We start from the raw sequence: 21,690 nt of genomic DNA, 5'->3' as shown, positions 1-21,690 counted from the left end.
TGGCATTATTACACCAGAGCGGGCTCCCCGTGTCCTTGTGTTCTTCTTGTCTTCACCAGTACTGAACATTTCTAATGAGTTTGAGTGCTACTAAGTAGACTTTTCCTGCCTTTCCTTCCTGAATTAACAATAAGCAAGGAGTCTCCAAATCCATACACTCTACTCTCTACATTGTTTTGGAGACATTTGAAGCGATAAGTCCAGTCTCCAGGGAAGAAGTAAAAGATTGTCCAAAGGGTAAATTTTAGGCATAGTCAAATAAGCTGGCTAAGGCACTTTCTACAGCAGAAGGTGCCAAACAACCATTCCGGGCATACTAATATATATGGAAGTATTATACATAGCTTTTGGTTACATGTAGGAAGGGATGGAACTGTGGTGCAACTCAGTAGCAAGAATTTTTTGGATGTGACTCAACACTTAGCCATATAATAAAAACTTGACCAGCGTTGCGTATATATATATATAGTGTGTCACTCCCACCACCAACACCTAATGGAGAGCGGCTCACCAATTTTGTTTGACCACAAATCACAATGGTCAGATGCGCCTGTGGGGCATTCAAGGCTCCCCTCGCCTAAACGACCTGTTCCACCCTTGCAGCAGTCACCATTAAGAGATATGGATCCAGTACTTGCACTTTAACGTTTCAGATTTTGTAGACAATGCAGCGCTTAGAGTTTTGCCACGGGCTCTCCCCCGTCTGGAGCGCATGCTAATGATTAAAGTTTTGTTGTGAGCAGGGGAGCCAGGCAAATTTTAGCCAATCAAATTGCCCCATAGTAGCTAATAGCAGGGAAACGCCGCCGTAGCTCAAAGCCCCTGATGAGTCATGCTTGTGATGAAATCGATAGGGCGGAGCTACGAACACACAGAGCAGAGCAGGCAGCCGGAGGGTCTCCACATGGAGGGATTGATGATACTTGCTGGCCAGACCGGGAGGCCAGACAGGGGAGAGCCCGTGGCAAAACTCTAAGCGCTGCATTGTCTACAAAATCTGAAACATTAAAGTGCACGTACTGGATCCATATCGCTTAATGGTGACTGCTGCAAGGGTGGAAAAGGTTGTTTAGGCGAGGGGAGCCTTGAATGCCCCACAGGCGCATCTGACCATTGTGATGTGTGGTCCAACAAAATTGGTGAGCCGCTCTCCATTAGGTGTTGGTGGTGGGAGTGACACACTATATATATATATATATATATATATATATATATATATATATATATATATATATATATATATATATATATACGCAGCGCTGATAAAGTTTTTATTGTATGGACTTTACAACAAGGAATAGCTCGCCTATGTTTTTGACCTCAGCGAAGCATAAAATCGCATTGATTGGGACTTTTTATATGAATTGGCTTATGAATTGGGAAGGTGTTGAGAGCACCAAACTGGACTGATTCATTTTATTTGCATTTGGGCAGCTTGGTGTAGCTGCGAAATTGCAGGATTGTAGGATTGAATATTTTACATTTATATTTGTGATTTTATCTGGTTATACGTTTCTTTTGGATCAAGCGCAGAGCTAATACAGTCCTTTGGGACTGAAAGCATATTTTTCAACACTTAGCCAGTCCAGTCATTTCTTAACCCTTAAATTGCCCTTTATTAACATAAAACTGATGATATGTCTAGAATGCCAATGGTGATGTAGGAGATATTGATATGCTAAATCAGTTCATATCTGTTTTGGACTTTTGTTGATTGTCTCAATGTTCTACACACTTGCACAATGCTCAGCATCATGTATTATCGTAACATTTCTTCTGTGCAGTGTTCTAGTAGAATAGAAATTGATACAATGTAAAAGTAAGCTCTTCACCTAGGGCATTAAGACATCCAAAAATGGTCCTGGCTAATTAAACAGATAGCTTGAAAATGTTTCATAGCTGACAGCTTTTGAAGCACAATACACAAGATCCTACAGGACAATGCCCTTTAAATGGTACAAAAAAAAGTATATTACTTTATTAGAAGACAGTTCATGTGGCAGCATGGGTGTATAAAGGAAACCTTGAGAGGGTCTTTGTTTATTTCCCACCACTCCTGTAGGAATACATGGAGTGGGGTGTAACTATCCCCAGGTACCTTAATAACACCATACACTGTAGAGGAGTGGACAGGCTAGATACCGAGGTAGGACAAAGCTACCATGGCTATCGAGTAGAAAAACACTCGGTGTCCATAAAATTAGATAATTATCGCCTACAGCAAGTTTACACTCATAAAACATACAGACCAGACGGAGGATGCAATTAGTATCTAAAGAGGTGCTTATACATATATACAGTGACACAATCACCTGTGACTTGACGTGTTTCACCTTAAAGGCTTCATCAGGAGTGCTATGCAAGGTGCAAATGCTATCTACAACATGAACAATGTATACAGCTAATAATCCCCAAGGTTACATCAAAACAGCTTTTGAAGGACAAAAAGAAATTAAAAGGTAATATATTTAAGGATGATACCATGCATTGGCGCTTTTAACTTAATTGCCTAAAAAAATCACAATGTTAAATAGGAATGATAAAGAAACTAAACACTTGCATTTCCAATCTGTTGAGGTAGTCAATAAATGGTCTCATTCTTACGCTACGGTTTTTACTTTTAGTAATCAAAATGAGAAACAAAGTAGAGCAAAATCTGACTTGAAAAGATCTAAAAAAAAGTCAAAACCTCCACTGAAACCTCCACCAACACCAACAGCAGTTAACCAAAGCTGCAAAATACTCACTAGACCTAAATATGAATGTTCCTTTGAACTGCAGAACACTGGAGATCACTGGAAATACAAATTCTATTCTATATTTGTTTAATCATTTTCTGTAGAAAATGCATTCATTGATAAGTAAAAGAAACCCGCAAACTCTAACTAATCCAGTTAGAAAAAATGATTTAATAAATCCAAATCATTTCTAAATGAACACCCATGTTCTCCAATGTTCACCAGTAGTTCAAGCTCCTGAAACTAACTGGAATAAAAAAAAAATGGGAATGTTGGCATCAGTTTTTAGGTGGTATTTTCTATTAATGAAGACTTTAGGCAATGCAAGAAAACACTGCATTGATCACCAACATAATTAATCATAAGTAAAAAAAAAAGACAGAAATAAGACAATATAGTCATATCACAATGGACTAACCTAGAGGCTGGCCTCCTATGATCCGGGTATTTTCTCCAGCAACTGCTGCTCTTGCGTGTCTTTCACTGACGTACTGTACAAACGCATATCCTTTATGTACCGAACATCCAACTATCTTCCCATATTTGGCAAATATTGCTTCAATGTCACTCTTTTTCACAATACCAGTGTTCAGGTTGCCAATAAAGACTCTGGAATTGATTGACCTGGGATCGTTCTTATTGGTGACGTTGCTGGTCTGTGTTTTTCCGGTCATTATTATGTGTCACTTGCTGTCACCTACAGTAATAATAAAAAAAAAACACATTTAGTGTCATGAGTAATTTTCACAAACGGATTTTACAGAGTTTTACATCACTGCAGTAATTAAATGGCAAAGTACAGTTTTATTTTCACAAAAAACGAAATAGAAGATATTTAAAGGGTTATTTACCATACGGCATTTACGGATTTATGTACAGGGAACAAGGATAAGGTAAAACCAGCATTTAAATGGTTTTTTTTTTGTATTTGGATACCTGAAGCCAGGGCAACCGAGTAGCCCAACACTTAATGTGAGCCTTATGTGAAAATAAACTGATGAGATACATAATTGTATTTATCCTCCTATTCCGAATTTTTTTTTTTTAATTTTTTTTTAGATATCCCACAGTTTTATGCTACGCTTAAAGGGAACCTTAACTGAACGGGGGGTAAAGAGTTTCAATTACCTGGGGCTATTACTAGCCCCCTGCAGCAGTCTTGTGCCCTCGGAGCCGCTCTGGAATCCTCCAGTCCCTCGCTGTCACTTACTTTCGTTTTTGACGACTCACCAGTCGGCCGGCCGCCATGCGTATTATTGGACGCATTCCCTACTGCAATTAGCGTTGTTGCGGACCGCAACGCGTACAAAGATACGCGTTGCCGCATATCTACGCGTGCGGAATGCGGAAACACGTATTTTTGTAAATTAATTGCAGTAGGGAATGCGTCCAATAATACGCATGGCAGCCGGCTGACTGGTGAGTCGTCAAAAATGAAACTAAGTGACAGCGGGGGACCGGAGGATTCCAGAGCGGCTTCGAGGGCACAGGACTGTTGCAGGGGGCTGGTAATAGCCCCAGGTAAGTGAAAATCTTTACCCACGTTCAGTTAAGGTTCCCTTTAAAGCGGACCTGAACTTCCTTTCTGCTGTAAAAGATACACAACAGCATAATAACCTTTACAGAAAAAAACACATTTTTTTGTTACAGCTGGAACACATCCTAAAATAAATCTTCACTATTTCTACTTCCTGATTCCTGCAAGCAGACATATTGTTAACAGCCTGGGTTTTCAAATGAACTTATCTGCCATCTCTACCATGGCAGTCAGGTGACTTGGGGGATCACATCACAACTTCTGATCAGACACAAATGAGGAGGAGTTAGACAGGCTGAACTCGCTAAAAACACACAGGGTGCATTTCTGTTATGTTTTCCTTCTGTCTTGTGCAAGAGTTTAGGCCCACTTTGAAAACTTAAAAAAAAAAGATTTACAGTATTGCTTTGTCTCTGCTGCTCAATGACACAGTGTGTCTGTGTCTTAGAGAGCTCAAATACATGAACTATTGACCTTTTTAATCTATCCTCTGCAGTCAGAAGCGATTATCTGACAGGAAAGAATCTCAGCTTATATTTAGGTCATCAACTTCCCATGCATGCCCCCCAAAAGCACACTGTATGTAGTCATTTAGACTGTCAATAACTACCAAATTCTTTGTCAGGTTTTGGTGCTCCATAACAGTTGTTACATCTAGAGTGCTTGAGAGGGGCTAATGTAAAACTTACACTGGGACTCATAGCTCTCTAGCTTCTCCACTGCTTGTTTTTTGCACTTTCATCTTTCTGTAAAGACGAATGACATGCTGTGAACTGGCCTTCCATTACATGTTCATCATCAACAGTCCCTGTATTAATGCAATCAACGCCTACACATTGCATTACAATTAGACCATGTCTCTAGATATTCCTCTCCCAATCTGCTGGATGGAGATGATAATGAGCTGCGGCATGATCAGCTTTAATTTGGTGTTACCTGGTGACACACTCAAAAACAGTGAGCACCAGAATAATTCATAGGTTAAAATAACAGTAATAATATGTTATCTGTTTACTGTGTCTGACAGCAGCCTTGTGTCCTCATTTTACAGAGAGCTTTCAGCATTTTATAAAGGGCAAGGAAGGACATTTAATATTCATGCAAATGTGGAAACAACACATGCATGCAGTTAACCAGATATTCACTTGCATAACTGTATAAGCTAGTCTGAGCTAGTGACGTTCCTTGCATTGGTATGAAACCTCGAGGTTCTCAAACTCCTACCTTAGTCACAGGAGACTGCAGTGAGGACTGATGTACGGTTAGTATCGCAGACGGTACACCTGCATTTGCTTTCCAGATTTTTTGTAAAACATTTCATTGCAATCATCTGCATGCACAATCATATAAAAAGTATTTCACTAAGGGCCCATTCACACTTGTGCGCTTTACAAGCGATTTCAGCATCGCTCACTAACTACTTAATTAGGAGTCAGTCTGGTATAATAAATCCTGAAGCTAGAAATGATACCAGTTAGCTTGACCGAGCTGTAAATAAGCATTGAAATAACATTAGAGTAGTCTTATAGTGTTTAATATGAATTTTTTTTACTGCATTTTATAGGTGCTCGTCATGACCTTGTGATCACGAGTAAGTAGTTTTTTTTCTGATTACGAGGTCATAATCGGCATTAGTAATCAGCTCTCGATTATGAATGCCGATCACAAATGCACTCATGATTGCACTTGTTAGCCGACTCGTAATCACGAGTTACTCGTGATCACTAGTCGGTATTTGTGATTAAAAACCTGCCGACTTTAACAGTTTATAACAAAGCCCCCTTACATGCTAGAAACACCAATTTTGCCAGATATGTTAAGAAGAACAGTAAATGACAGTTAATGTATTTACTGCATTTGCATGTATACTTTTTTCTTTGAAACTTTAAAAACAATTTTCTCAAAAACTATAAGGTCTTTTTGAAAACATTTTTTTCCTCTTGTTGCCATTGTTCTTCTCAACTTATTGGGCAAATTTGCTGTTTCTAGCATGTAAGGGGGCTTTGGTAATAACCGCTAAATCAGCGTTTTTTGGCGGGTTTTTAATCACGAAAATTTTAAGGTCTTTTTGAAAACATTTTTTTCCACTTGTTCCCACTCTTCTGCTCTGCAAATTTGTTGTTTCCAGCATGTAAGGGGTCTTTGCTATTAACCGTTAAAGTCAGGGGGTTTTTAATCATGAATACCTACTCTTGATTCGTGATTACATGCGGTTATTCGACACAAAACCACACTCAAGTCGGCAATTCCTTTCTACTCGTGATCGTGATCATGAGTCCATTTGTAAGTGGGCGGAGTCAAATTTGTGATCACTCAAATTTTAGGGCAAAAAAAATTATTTTGGGTGTAGTCCCACTTTAACATAGATTATGCTTGTTACTTGTCTAATTTTAATTTGTCCCGTCTTGCACTAGTACTCTTATCATATATTATTTCTCCCTTGTTTATTAAACCATGCCATCTTCATTTTACAATCCCATTAGGAGTAAGTCTATTGGTGCTATGACAGTACAAAATATTCTCTTTATCATACAGTACCAAATGGTAAAATAAAATAGCAACAAAGAGCCTTACTAGAGCTGGAGAATAAAGACCAGGATGGCATCATATTGATTTTTTTTTTAAGTGCCCACCCACGTGGTATTTTTCCATCTGCCAGACACAAAAGCCTTATATTTTTATAATCATGTGAATTGACAATCAAGGCCAAGTAGGGAACAAACAGCCACAATACAAGTCTTTTATCCTTTTGTCCAGTAAATGGCAGCCAGAGCACATTATCATTTCTATCTAGTTAGATACCATTGACTGTTGTTGAGACAGCAGAAAAGGTTATGTAGTTCTTTGCTGCAATCAATGCATTGCTATCACAAGCTAACATTTTCTTCTATCCCCATATGGCAGAACAAAGAGCAGAAAGGGAGGAAAAATTGCCAGTTCAACCAGAATAACAGGGATTCCTAACAGAATTAAAAAGGACGATTTTGTATAGCTGGAGCCACGTCCCAGATTTGAGTGCATCATGCGACGTGTCAGTTCCTGTAAACCACTCATTGTGCCCCACATTCCTCAGAATGAGTCACAAACACATTGCACATACCATCTTTTAGATACGGTGCCTGCAGAAACATCCGGAATTTATTATATGCATTCTTAGGTTTGGTTGTTTTTTTTATTATTTTGTGTGTGTGTGAATAGTAAATTTGTGTTACTTGATTAAGTCATGTGGTGACAAACCAATTAAAGGAATACTATCGATACCCAAGTGTTCTAAAATGACAATGTACAAATAATGTCTAAGTAGCTGTGTAAACATTTTCCTACTTTTCATGTTAAATATCAGAGGCAAAAGCTGTAATTTATTGAGAGTAGGATTTAGCTATATTGGGACAAATCAATTGCAGAAGAGGTGTCTGTTTCAATGAACAGCCAGAGTTGCATATCAGACTACAGAAAGCAAATATCAAACATATCAATCAAACTCTGAAAGCAAAAACAGTATGAAAAGCTTTGCCAATTAGTTACATTTCCTCTGCTCTCCTCAGACACTTCAGTCAGAAACACAGGACACAAGAGCTGCAGCTGTTGGGAGCTCTCTCTCTCTCTCTCTGTCACACACAGAGCTACACATAGAGTTAACTGATCAAGTGTGAGGGGAATTTCCCCTCTCCTCATGGCTCAGTCAGCCATCAGTTTTGGCGTCAGTAAAGTTTGAAAGTATTTTGCTAACAGTAAACAAATAGGTTGCTACTAAAATGTATACACCAGTACTTAGCAGCACTTCCCAAACAATTTCTGTGTCAATTGAAAAAAATATGTGAATCGATAGTATTCCTTTAAGGGCAGAATATTATGTAACTGATACATACATCACTGCTAAACTGAGGGGCTGATTCAGAAAACGTATTCCATGAGTTACCTTCTTTCCTGTTTTTCATATAATCTGTTAAAAATAAAATCTTAAATGGGCACCATAGTGACATACAGCAGAATGCAGTAAATTATTCAAGATACACACATTTTCCTGGTTTCAGCATCAGAAAGACTTCTTATAAGTATATATTGCTGGACATTGGTATGTAACCCGGCCTTCCCATTGATGATTAGCCTATGCTTTTTAGTTATGCAGCCTTTTCCTCCCAGTGCACTCTGGGAGACTAGGTATTGTTTCTGCTGAAGTCAGAACACACAACATACAAGCATTCAGCAGTAATGCAGATTGCCAGCAGTAACGATGTTGCTACCTGTGATATATTTTAAAATGTCGCCGTGGACTCCGCACTCTCCTTCACTTCCCACATCCAAAACCTCACAAAGTCCTGCAACTTCCACCTTCGTAACATCTGTAAGATTCACCCTTTCCTGACCTCTGCCACCACCAAACTCCTCATCCATGCCCTCATAATTTCCCGCCTTGACTACTGCAATGCCCTGCTGTCTGGTCTCCCTATGACCCGAACAGCCCCACTGCAGTCCATCATGAATGCGGCAGCCAGAATTATCCACTGCTCCCATCGCTCCACCACGGCAGATCCCCTCCTAGAATCCCTCCACTGGCTTCCTATCCAGTCCAGAATCAGATTCAAGATACTGTGTCTGACCTACAAATCTGTCCACAAAACCTGTCCAACCTACATTTCCGATCTTACTCAGAGGTACACACCTAGCCGCTCACTCCGCTCTTCCAATGAACTTCGCCTAACCGCCCCCCGCATCACCCAGTCCCATGCACGCCTCCAGGACTTCTCAAGAGCTGCTCCAACACTATGGAACTCCCTACCTCCACCCATTAGGGCAGCCCCCTCCTTCAACATCTTCAAGAAAGCCCTCAAAACTCACCTTTTCACTCTGGCCTACTACCCCTCACAAGTGCTCTAAACCTACAGCTGAACTCTGGTCCCCTACCATTCGTGTCCTTACCTCTCCCTCTAGATTGTAAGCCTTTGGGCAGGGTCCTCCTCCTTTTGTGTCCTACCTGATCTGGCACCTCCATTACTGTGAACCCATGCCATGCATTTGAGTAAACCTAACTTGCCTAATCTCCTTTCTTCATCCAGTGACTGACTAAGCATTACCTTGTACTAATACTGTGCTGTGTGATCTGGTTTTCTTGTATTCCTGTATTGTCATATTGCTGTTTGTCACCCCTAAATATTGTCTGTAACCTAAATTAATGTCCAGCGCTGCGTAATATGTTGGCGCTTTATAAATACAATAAATAATAATAATAATAATAATGTAGATCATGGTGAGAAAAGATTTTACAATGGGCAAAAAGGTGCTAAATTATTTTTAAATGGACATTGTAAAATATATGCAATTTTAATTATTAAATTACATTAAGAAAAATCCCCCTTCAAGTACCCACAGACAAAAAAAAAAAAAACAAGGTAAGAAATTAGGCAGAAAAACTATTACTGAAATTAAGTCAACCAAAAGACAGTTTGATTTTATTTATTTTTTGCTTGGTATATACTAAAAAGTGGATTTATAAATGAGGATTTAAAAAAAGTAAGAGTTCCGTAAATCAACCTAATAGTTATTATATTAATGTTGCTAGAACAGTCTCCAGAACCCAAAATCCAAATATTGCATTTGTGCTCTAGCCACTCAGGCCCCATTCACAGTGGGACATTGCGAAGCTGCGTTCTAAACTCTTATAACGCAGCTTACCGCACTGCAATGATAAGCCTATGGGACGTTTACTGTACAACGTTAGCGTCACATTGTAACATGTAGCGTTATGGTAACTCACTGCTTACCTCTAAACGCACATGTTACTAGGTACAGGTAAGCATACTTTTCATTGCCTGTATGCTTACCTGTACTTACTGTATGCGCCGGTAAGGCAGCATTAATGTGCTTTACCACTTTTTTTTTTTTGCGTTGTCTTGTAATGCTGCGATGCGACTTTAACTTCACATTCCAATGCAACATGCCACTGTGACTGAGACCTCAATGTATGCAATTCATCAGCAACAAAACGTAACCCCAATAGTGTTACTCTGATTCTTTCCAATTCTGACTGATGTACTGTTGTCGACCGCTGAACGCCAATCAGCGTGAATGCGGCGGCAGCCCTAGGACCGCTCCGCGCCAATCGGACTTCTATGGGGTTAGCAGGAGAGCGCGCGCAGGCTGTGTACACATCTCCTGCTTGGAAGGCGGAGCTCCATTCCACCGTCAGTCTACCAGCGGCGAGGCCGCTCGGATACTGTCAGATGGCAAAACCGCCATCTATTAGGGTAGTACAGCGCTGCGATCTAAGGCAGCTCTGTACTGGGGACAGCCGTGTGACAAGGCTGTCCCCCTGGGGGACACAGAAGCTATCGGCGGTGATTGGATGAAGCCTATCACAGCCAATCACAGTGATTGGCTGACTGGGGGAGAGAGGGAGGGAGGGAGGGAAAATATTTAAAGAAATAGTGTTTTTTATTTCAAAAATTATAATAATATTTGTATAAAAAAAATAAACATGGGGAGCAATCAGACCCCACCAACAGAGAGCTCTGTTGGTGGGGAGAAAAGGGGAGGGGGATTCACTTGTGTGCTGAGTTGTGCGGCCCTGCAGCCTGTAGCCTAGCGCCCATTTTTTAATGTGCGGGCTTTTTTACTAGTGTCAAAATACTCCTTGTTTTTACTAGTAGACTGCACATTGCTTTCTTAGCTAAGCTTGGTTGGAATGAAACAATAGATAACAAAGGCACAATAACTACCAGCGAGGAACCTGAGTCAGTTCCAATCCTCGGTAAAAACAGTAAGGAAACCAGTACCGATTAATATTTTCCCTCACTTAAAGTGGTATGAAACTCAGCATTTCCTCTTTGTTCTAATAGATTATTTACAGCATAAAATCTACTCCCACAAAAAAAATTGTAGCAGAACAGGATTCAAACCGTTAAACAGTACCAAATGTTGTCATGCAAAATGAATAAACCCATGAGATAATCAATACAACCTTGTGAACTTTTTTTTTTTAACTCTATCCTGTTATCCCATAGTGTTTGGTCAGCCAGGTGTTTTGGCTTCTAATTACTTTTCTAGAGAGTTTCTGCTGCAATTTCATTATAATGGACTTTTCTTACAGCAGAGATAAAGCAACAGTTTATTGACCCTTGCAATGAAAAATAATTATATGAATAAGGGAGCACAGGTGCATTCTTAGTAGGAATATTACTATATGCACCCATATCTCATCTTTTTGCATCACTTCCAGTACGCCAAGAGGCATCATACATTCAATCTATACTGCTTATACTGCAAGGTCAATTTAAACATCTCATAATCCTACATACTGAAGAGAAGGCAAAGTGACCCACTGATAAGGATGATATAAGGTATACAGAAATAGTGAAAGAAAGAGAGAAAGGAGAGATAGAGATGTGTAGCAAGGGAGAGGGGAGTTTAGAGAGAGCCACACTAAGTACCTACCTTTGCATATTAATATTTTGGGAAAGGTTTGGAACTTACAAGTTTAGTTTATCTTGAAAGCTGTCATGTGTGGCACTTTTTGTTACTGTATGTGCACTCTTCTTAATGGAAAGCTACTAAATCCTCATAAATTTAAATATATTTGCAATTATTTGTCCAAAATATTCCTAGTACTTAACTTTGCTCCAGTGTCCCTAATTTACTGCAGCTGCCACAGCAGGCCTTTAATGGAGATTTGCAAATCCTACTAGCCTGAAGCTGCATACTCTTCATTTATACCGGTTGTCATTTAAGAGGTGGATGAGTAAGCAACATCACACCAATTTAAATGAGGCATCTCAATATGTCTTCTGGGGAGGTTCAGCTGTTCGGGGAAATACATTTTATATGAAGAAAGATTCACAAACGTCAACTGACAAATGATTTCCTGCTCATAGACAGCAAACAGCCACCTGAAGAACATTTCTACGTTCAGGCCATCTCCATATTGAACAATGCTCAAACATAGAGCCAAATTAAAAGTATTTATCATAATGATGATGAGTATTATCACTATTATTGTTTTTCTCCACAACTTTGAGCATCAAACGATCTTTGCATTTATATTCCGTGCAGTAAAAGTTTTAAAATTCTCTATTATTATTGTTATTGCTCGTAAACTACGCCAGTGTGTATCTACGCGTCGTAGTCCGCAGCTACGCATCATAGTTCATAGACGAAGTTTAAAAACTTTGCATACGTATTTCCGCGTAGCCTTAGTACCGCTATGCGAACCTTCGCCCGCTACGTGTAGTTGATGTATGTATTGCAAAGTCAACTACTGCGTCTATACAGATCATTGCGCATGCGCAGAAATATTATTGCCCTTCTATACGTATACAATTCCATATTGTAAGGTGGAATGTACGAATATATTAGTTCACCCATGCGCATAGTTAGCGGATTATTGCGGAAATTTTTCCGCATAAGGACATAAGCATCCGCATAAACTACGCTTCGCACTACGCGAAGCTTCCGTATTTTAACGGGTAGCCTACGAAATGCAAACGTATCAAAGTTTCTGATTTCGTAGCCGTAGTTTACGAAGCGTAATTGCATAGAACTACGCATAGTTCCAGCATAGCGAAGTTGGCTGACTACGACCATCTCTAATTTATTACAGTAGGTTTGCCCATACATAAATCAAACCACATCCAGTTTAGTTTGGATTTGGATTTTAGATCTATGAACATGCTGCCGTATAGATCAAAATGAATAATGAATGTATTGAGTGACAATAAGCATTGAATCACCTTGATAACAATATTAACAACAACGACAACATTATCATTACTGTACACACACACCCAGGCAACCACTTAAACACACATATGCAAACACACACTCAAAATAGTTTAAGAGGAACTGTAACCAGGGATTGAACTTCATTCTAATTAATAGCTGATACCACCTTTCCCACAAGGAATCTTTCTCAAATGGATCATCAGGGGAGTCTGTACGGCTGATATAGTGGTGAAACCCCTCCCACAGTGTGATGTCAGGACCTAGGTCCTGACAATTTACCGTCAGTGAGACTTGTTGCATTGTGAGAAATAACATCTGTTTCTAACTACCAAGCAACCAATATCTCCCTCTGTGCATATGTATATCTATAAAAACAACCGTGTAGTCTATCGCAATGTTAGGAGGTGTGGTTATACATAGTGGCAGCTGGTGCTTTTTTTTAGGTCTGCCAGTAGTAAAATGAAGGCAAATTGTGAATCAAACAATATGAATAAATGACATGGTGAATAGCAATCATTTATTGATCTCTCCTCTATTTTTTTACGTTTTACTTTGAGATGTATTTATTTATTTTTCCCCTTTTTTATAAAGTTCCTCTTTAAATTTGGGCAATCAATGTAAGTAAAAATCAGAATAGTGTTTAAACCAAATGTGCTAGACAGACGGACCCCGGTTACCATTTTTGGGATCCCACTTGGCTACTTCTCTCTGTACAGCTCCGTCTGCTCACATGCTCTGTATTTGCCAAAGCTCTCCTCTCATTGCACCTCCTTCCACTAATGTTATGTCTATGGATGTATGCCTGTTGTCCTTGCTATCAATATAAGCTAACACACACTGAAACAATCCCATATGCTTCAAATGCTGACTCAGTGCTCCCAGCTTAGAGTGCTGTGACAGTCAGTGGCTAAGTCCTGTTGCTTGAATGTTGTCTCTGTTCAGCTCAAGGGCAGTTTGGCTGAACAGGTCAAAAAGTTCTGGATATCGCAAGACAGCATAGAGAATGATGGGTAATAAATTCTGGTGGCATCTGGAGGGAAACTATAGCAGACAAACACAAAAACAAATTAACAAAATTCTGAATCAACTAGAGATTATTTGTATCAGTTAGGATTTATTTGCTCATTGACCATTCCTAGTATAAAGGAACTTGAAGTGGAATATGTGAACGCAACAAATTATTCAATTTACAGCCAGGTTTGTGGCATCCTTACTAGGCAAATAAGCGACAGCGAGGGCACACATCCATAAAACTTCCAAGCTTTATTTTAGTTCATTAAAAAAGCATTACAATGGCACACTTTTTCTCCTAAGTGTTTGCCAAGGTGATATTTTCACATCCTTCAATTGGTTAAATGTTCCTTTTCATCCCCTGACTACAGTTTGTGCTCCATTTATGGACCAGAGCAAATTTCACATTTCAGCACTTCTCCCATCCAACTTTATCACTACTTATCACACCTAAATGATCTATGTGTTTTTTTGCCACAAATCATGCTTTTATAGGTGAATTTTTTATGAATTATTTTATTTTGAATTATTTTATTTTCTTTGGAGTTTAAAAGGAAAAATAAGGGACAAAATTACACTATTTCTCCATTTTCAACCACTATAGTTTTAAAATAAACAATACTACTGTAGATAAAAAACACACACATTTTATTTGCCTATTTGTCCTAGTTATCCTTGTTTTTGGTTTTCTCATTGTAAACATAATTACAAAAATATACCTTTATGGCATACATATATAAAAAGCTAATGCCATAACATTACAATTTATGTTTTTTTCCTTTAGATTGCTTTAGATTCCATCACTCTAGTTCTTTTTTTTCTCTTTAAGTTTTTAATTTTTGAAACTATGTAGGTAAAGGAGGATTTTTGTTTTGTAGTGCACCATTCATTTTTTCCACTAAACAACACATTCTTTCATAAAAAGTTGAGTCACAGCTTTCTATGCAAAAAGAAAGTGAAAGTTATTTTTTCAAACAGACTTTCAATTAACGATCTCTGAGGCTATGTTCACAGTGGGACCTTGTGTTATAAAGTTGCAAAGTTACATTACAACACAACGTAACAAAAAAGTGGTAACGCAGATTAACGCTGCATTACTGTTGCATACAGTAGGTACAGAAAAGCATACAGTCAATGAAAAATATGCTTTCTTGTACCTGGTAATGTGTGCATTTAGAGGTAACGCACTACAGCAGTGTGTTACCATAATGCTACACTTTACAATGAAACTTCCCATTGTGAATGTCTCACACACTCTTCTTTGCAGTGCGGTAAGCCGTGGTATAAAACTTTATAATGCAGCACTGCAACACCCCACTGTAAGTAAGGCCTGTTGTTTGTTACAGCAGAGATCATTCATAAATCAGGCACTTTGATTGGCTTTGGGGACATATGTTTCCATTCACCAATCTGTGCTCTAACAGCTAGCAATTGTGGTAAGCTGCGCATAGAAAACAGAAGGTGAGTGTCTATGCCCCTACGACTTTAGATGAAGTCCTGCAAGGTGTAGGTATATTGCCCCAGACTAAATAAGTGGTTAAGCCACTAGCAAGCAAAACATTTTTTTTTAATAATGAGAATAATTTTCATAGTACTTTTTTTTAGGAGATCATTTTTCATCTTCTCTTTAAAATAACTATTTAGCAATTTAAATATTATCAACACATAGTGAAAAAAGTACTATAAAGATTATTTTGAGAAAAACAATTATTTTAAAAGCACGTTTTTACCTATATTTTGATACTTGTTTAATCAAAAGTGATGAAAAGTTATTTTAAAGAGAAGATGAACAATTATCTCCTAGGAGAAAAAGCTAATTACATTTGGGCCTCTGTGCCATATGCAATTCTTTTTTCTACATGCTTTTCTCCTAGGAGATAATTTTTAATCATCTCTTTAAAACACATTTTCAGCACTTCGCAATTGAAAAGGTACCAAATAGTAGATGAAAAAGTAGAATCAAAAGTATTTTGAAAATGAATTTTATTGATAAGGTGTGAAAATATTACCTGGAGAAAACTCCATAAAAAGTGAATTGCATATGGGCCTTTTTGTCTATTTAGTAAATATGGAATATCTGGTTTCACTATAATTTTGACAAAAAAAATCACATTTTTGCTCAAACAAGAATATGGGCAGAAAAAAAAGATGCTTAAAAATGTCTTCTCTGAAAAAAAGGATGTTTAGCACTTTAATTTATCCATTTTTGAATGTGTATATATTACATTTATATAACTTTAATAAATGCCCAGTGCTCAAACAAATGCAGAGCTCAATAGTAAAATCAGATTTTGGCCAGAAGACCTCAAGATAAAAATGGGTGATAGTTCAGTTTTCTACACATACAAACTTTCAAAGTTCAGATGCATAAGCAGCGATAATAGAAAATTAGTCAATGAGTGATTTCCACTGAGCAAACTAAAAATGACACGTCTTTCATTCAGGATTAGCTACTATGATAAGCCAGAAATATAATCCTGTCCCTAATGTCTAGAGTATAGTGCTCTGATGCACACCGAACACCATTAAAATAAATGTTTTCCAGCCAGCTTGAGTTCATAGAAGTTCTTTCTGATGTTGTTTCCTCTCCTGCGGTTCCAGTCTTGTCTGCTCTTCCCCAGCAACCTAAATATTGCAATACAGAGAGCCAGCTACTGTTGTCAACTGAGACCGAGTCAACAAGGCCAAAAGTGAAGATGGTTTACAACGTAGTTATACCGTATGAATGCCTGATACAGCCTGTGCTAAGTTCTAGTATCCTGATTTTGCATTACTATAGGCCCCCTATAGCAGTACAAACTCACTTATCTTCCCGCAAATCTCACCATCTACTGTAGCTATCTCTTCACTTACACAGCTCTAACTAGCTATAACAGCAAAATCAATATGTACAGTGACAGCTATTCTCGTACTATGGTAAAAACTGTACCAAGTTAGGCCAAAAACAAATGTGATGATAGGGATGGACAACACTGCAGATTTTCTGCACAGGAACTTAGTGAGATTATGGTTATCCATGACCATATAGATACAACCAAGGAAAGAGACACGGGGACCCAACTGCTACTAAAATCCCATGTTTTTCTGTGATGGAAAGCAATCACAGCTAGTGAAACAGACAATTGTTTAATGTGCTTCATCAAGTACCCAAATGCTGTTTTCCATACAGTTTGCCTGTTCTACTAGCTGTGATTACTCTCTGTCATGTAGTAAATGGGATATTTCTAGAATAGCAGCTGAGCCCCATGTCTCTTATTTTACTTTTCATGTAACAGGTCATTTAGTAGGATTCCTACTGCTACAACAAGCATGGCTTCTAGAACCTACAGCTCATCTCCAACTGCTAATCGGCTGTTACTTTGACCCAGGGATAGCCTGCTAAATTTCCATGTGAACTTCACAGTTGATTGGTTCAGCCATTCATGAATCAAATGACCTTTATGTGCCATGAATTCAAATTTAACTTGACTTTGAAGAGTTCCTTCCTTACAATGGTATCAGGAGTTTTTATTCTGGCTCAAAATGATGCTTATTCTTAGCTCCCGATACTCTTTCTGCTGCTTGCCCTTTCTTTCTGACCACTATGCCTGTCTGTTGCCTCTGTAGACCTCTTTTAGTCCTTGACTATGATTCAACTTCATAAATTGGTACTTTCTGTAGAATCCTGCTTTCCGGTGTTCTGAGATCTACATGTTGCTATTACAGTATGTGTCATTGGTCAGTAAAAAAATAGCTTAAGGATCATATCTATAGAAAATCTGGTAAAGTCTGACGATAAAGGCAACATCTACTTTTCAGATGAGATTGCCATAGGCAAGGCATGAATGCTAAGTATAAACTATTTGTGTCTTAGTAACTGTACAGTGGTTCAGTGTTGCTTTCAGTTTGCCCTAGGTGTTTTTTTCTCCACTTCTGCTGGGCACAGTAGAAAGAAGCTGGATAGTGGCTTGTCTTTTAATTACTTTGGGAATGCTGCTCAGTAGGGCTCCATGAAGCCTAAAGGCAGCAGCTGGGAAGCCATTAGAGCTCAAGCTGCACTCCAAGCACACATGGGAATTTAGTGTGGTGCACAACCCACAAAACTTAAGCCTAATATTTCATAAAGCTTAAAGGAAATCAGAGATGAATGCTTTGGCACAAAATAAACATATCCCCCGATAGATTAAACAAATCTGGTATTTTCGCCACTCAGGTGTGCCGTTTTTTGTGTTTTTCTTCTCTAAAACTCCATGCAAAACACAGTCAGAAAAGCATATTATTTAGTGATATGTGCAAAATGAAATCACCATTTCTAAAAATCTAAAAAAAACAAATATAGATATAAAAAAAGTTTTTCAATATACCCTTACATTAGCAGCTCCTCCCATCGCATCACAGCTCTCATTGATATTTATGCTCTAGGGGGTGGCTGTAGTGATCGTCAGCTTGCCAGCGGATAGCAACATGTATTAAAATGGATATTGGTAGGAAGAATTTTAGTGCAAACAACATTGGCAATTTATGTTTTGTATGTATGTATTATTTTTATTTATTTATTTAAGTATTTATACAGCACCCACATATTATGCAGCACTGTACAGAGTATATTGTCTTGTTACTAACTGCCCCTTAGAGGGGCTCACAATCTAGTCCCTACCATGGTCATATGTCTATGTATGTATTGTGTAGTGCATGTACCATAGTTTAGGGCCAATTTAGGGGGATGCCAATTAACTTATATGTATGTTTTTGGGATGTGGGGGGAAACTGGAGTGCCCAGAGGAAACCCATGCAGACATGGGGAGAACTTACAAACTCCTTGCAGATTTTGACCTGGCTGGGATCCAAACCGGGAACCCATCGCTGCAAGGCGAGAAGGCTAACCACTACGCCGCCGTGTAAAGTATGTATATACTGTATACTGTGACAGTTTTAGGAAAACAGAGTTTGGGAAAGTGATAGACAGGTTTGTAGATGTCCCATATTTCTATCCTCTGCCATTTTAAAACTCTGCTCTGGTATTTTGTGTTCTCCCAGAGACAGGGCCTCAGATGAGAAAGCAAGTTATTCAGGGAGTTACTCAAGTGTTCATGAAAGGCTAATGGGCTCAGCCTAAAGTCTGTCCTTTTCTGGGAAGCACCTGGCAAGTGCTGCATTCACAATCTAAGGTGTCTGTGTGCTGTGCTGCAAAATAATGACTTTTTTTAGCTGTTCATTTTGATTTGGGACAAACAATAGGTTTTCTTCCTTGTGAATAATTGATACAGAACAAAAAAATACTTTTGTTGGTCAATCACAAACAGACTTGCTTTGCGCTGTGCCAGTGCCAAAGGGCAAAAAAGAACCCTCTACCTACTTCCCATCATACTTATTGGTGATTTTTTTAATAAAGTACAGTACATTGTATATATTTTTCTTGTGTCATGGTTCTTATTTGTATATAGTATGTTGAACTGCTGATGTATCTATGCTATGTATAATGTTCCCCCATTATTATATGTCTTTGTACATTGTATAGTGCTACAGAAAATTTTGGCGTTATATATATAAAATTAATATTAATCCAACCATGACCTGGTAGGAGAAAAAAGGTGCCAAAGTAAGGGTCAAGGCAACTACAATGTTTGGTTGGATGCAAATAAAGAGTTATCTCTCAAAACTACAAAAAAAGAACAGGCCCTATTAGTACGGAGTTAACAAAATATGAAATACTATGGAAAGAGAAAAAGTTGCTAGAAAGACCATTGTCTTGGCTTTACAACCATCTGGATGAGATGCACGTTAGCGATACCCAAGAACAATGTATAAAAGGGGGAAAGGAAATATGGGATGAGATTAGAATGCAAACATGGAATCAGATTATTAATAGGGTATGACTTTGAAACATTAGTCACCTACAATTTATGCAGTATAAAAGTCTCAAAAGATGGTATCGGACAATGTAAGTGTGGCAGAGGGGTACCTTCAGGAATGACGATAAGTGCTGGAGGCTCTGGGGATAATTCTCCAAACCTCACATACTTATTATGGAACTGCCCTCAAGCCAAGCTATGGTGGACATAAATAGAAAAATGTATAGAAAAATACAAAGCTCAAACTGTGAACATTGATGAGTTGCCTACCTTCTCAAGAGGCAACAAAGCAATGGATACACACTGGTATATATTTTTCCTCTAGCAGCTAGAAAATTAATGATTAAGAATGAGAAAAGTCCTCATATGCCAACATTGATTGAATGGAGGAATTATGTATCATGGTTATTAAATAGAGGACAAAGATGCCATGGAGTCAAGGAAAAAACGGAACGATCCTAGACTCTTGTGGAAACAAGTAGTGTTGGGCGAACAGTGTTCGCCACTGTTCGGGTTCTGCAGAACATCACCCTTTTCGGGTGATGTTCGAGTTCGGCCGAACACCTGACGGTGCTCGGCCAAAACGTTTGGCCACATGGCCGAACTAAGAGCGCATGGCCGAACGTTCCCCGAACGTTCGGCTAGCGCTGTGATTGGCCGAACGGGTCACGTGGTTCAGGCCCGAACGCGCTCTGATTGGCCGAACGGTCACGTGGTTCGGGTAAATAAATACCCGAACCACGTCATATCTCCGCCATTTCTCTGTGGGTTTAGCTTTGGGTAGGCAGGCAGGGTAGTTCGCTCTCCAGCCACGCTAGCCAGGGTCCCCCCAGTCATTGTGTGTCGCTGCTGGGAACAGTAGTACACCGCTCGCTCAGCCACACTATATATAGCATTGTTTACTGCCACTGTGTACCTCGCTCAGCCACGCTATATATAGCATTGTGTTTTCTGACACTCTGTGTACACGGCTTAGCCTGGCTATATAGCATTGTGTGTACTGCCACTGTGCACCTCGCTCAGCCACGCTATATATAGCATTGTGTTTTCTGACACTCTGTGTACACGGCTTAGCCTGACTATATAGCATTGTGTGTACTGCCACTGTGTACCTCGCTCAGCCACGCTATATATAGCATTGTGTTTACTGCCACTCTGTGTACACGGCTCAGCCAGACTATATAGCATTGTGTGTACTGCCACTGTGCACCTCGCTCAGCCACGCTATATATAGCATTGTGTTTTCTGACACTCTGTGTACACGGCTTAGCCTGACTATATAGCATTGTGTGTACTGCCACTGTGCACCTCGCTCAGCCACGCTATATATAGCATTGTGTTTACTGCCACTCTGTGTACACCGCTCAGCCAGACTATATACCATTGTTTACTGACACTCTGTGTACACCGCTCAGCCAGACTATATAGCATTGTGTGTACTGCCACTGTGTACCTCGCTCAGCCACGCTATATATAGCATTGTTTACTGACACTCTGTGTACACGGCTCAGCCAGACTATATAGCATTGTCTGTACTGCCACTCTGTGTACACGGCTCAGCCAGACTATATAGCATTGTGTGTACTGCCACTCTGTGTACACGGCTCAGCCAGACTATATAGCATTGTGTGTACTGCCACTCTGTGTACACCGCTCAGCCAGACTATATAGCATTGTGTGTACTGCCACTCTGTGTACACGGCTCAGCCAGACTATATAGCATTGTGTGTACTGCCACTCTGTGTACACCGCTCAGCCAGACTATATAGCATTGCGTACTCTGCCAGTCAGTGTGTATATTGCTGGGATCAGTAATACTCCACTCACCGCCAACCACTATATGAGCTCACCATGAGTT

At 39.3% G+C, this 21,690-nt stretch overlaps 1 protein-coding gene across 5 annotated transcripts in view; it reads right to left on the bottom strand.

The window, feature by feature from the left end:
• The window catches only part of RALYL (RALY RNA binding protein like), an 835,206-nt gene that overhangs the window by 463,232 nt on the left and 350,284 nt on the right, over window positions 1-21,690 (bottom strand). For all 5 annotated transcript variants that reach the window (XM_068237573.1, XM_068237569.1, XM_068237570.1 and 2 more), the window contains one exon: window positions 3,157-3,435. In XM_068237573.1, the coding sequence (XP_068093674.1) occupies window positions 3,157-3,412 (256 nt within the window). In that variant the 5' untranslated portion in view covers window positions 3,413-3,435. The remainder of the gene's footprint in view (window positions 1-3,156; window positions 3,436-21,690) is intronic.

The sequence above is a fragment of the Hyperolius riggenbachi genome, chromosome 5 (genome assembly GCF_040937935.1).
Source record: "Hyperolius riggenbachi isolate aHypRig1 chromosome 5, aHypRig1.pri, whole genome shotgun sequence".
NCBI lineage: Eukaryota > Metazoa > Chordata > Amphibia > Anura > Hyperoliidae > Hyperolius > Hyperolius riggenbachi.
Note: the sequence above shows the minus strand (reverse complement) of the source record. Positions and strands in the feature narration are given on the sequence as shown.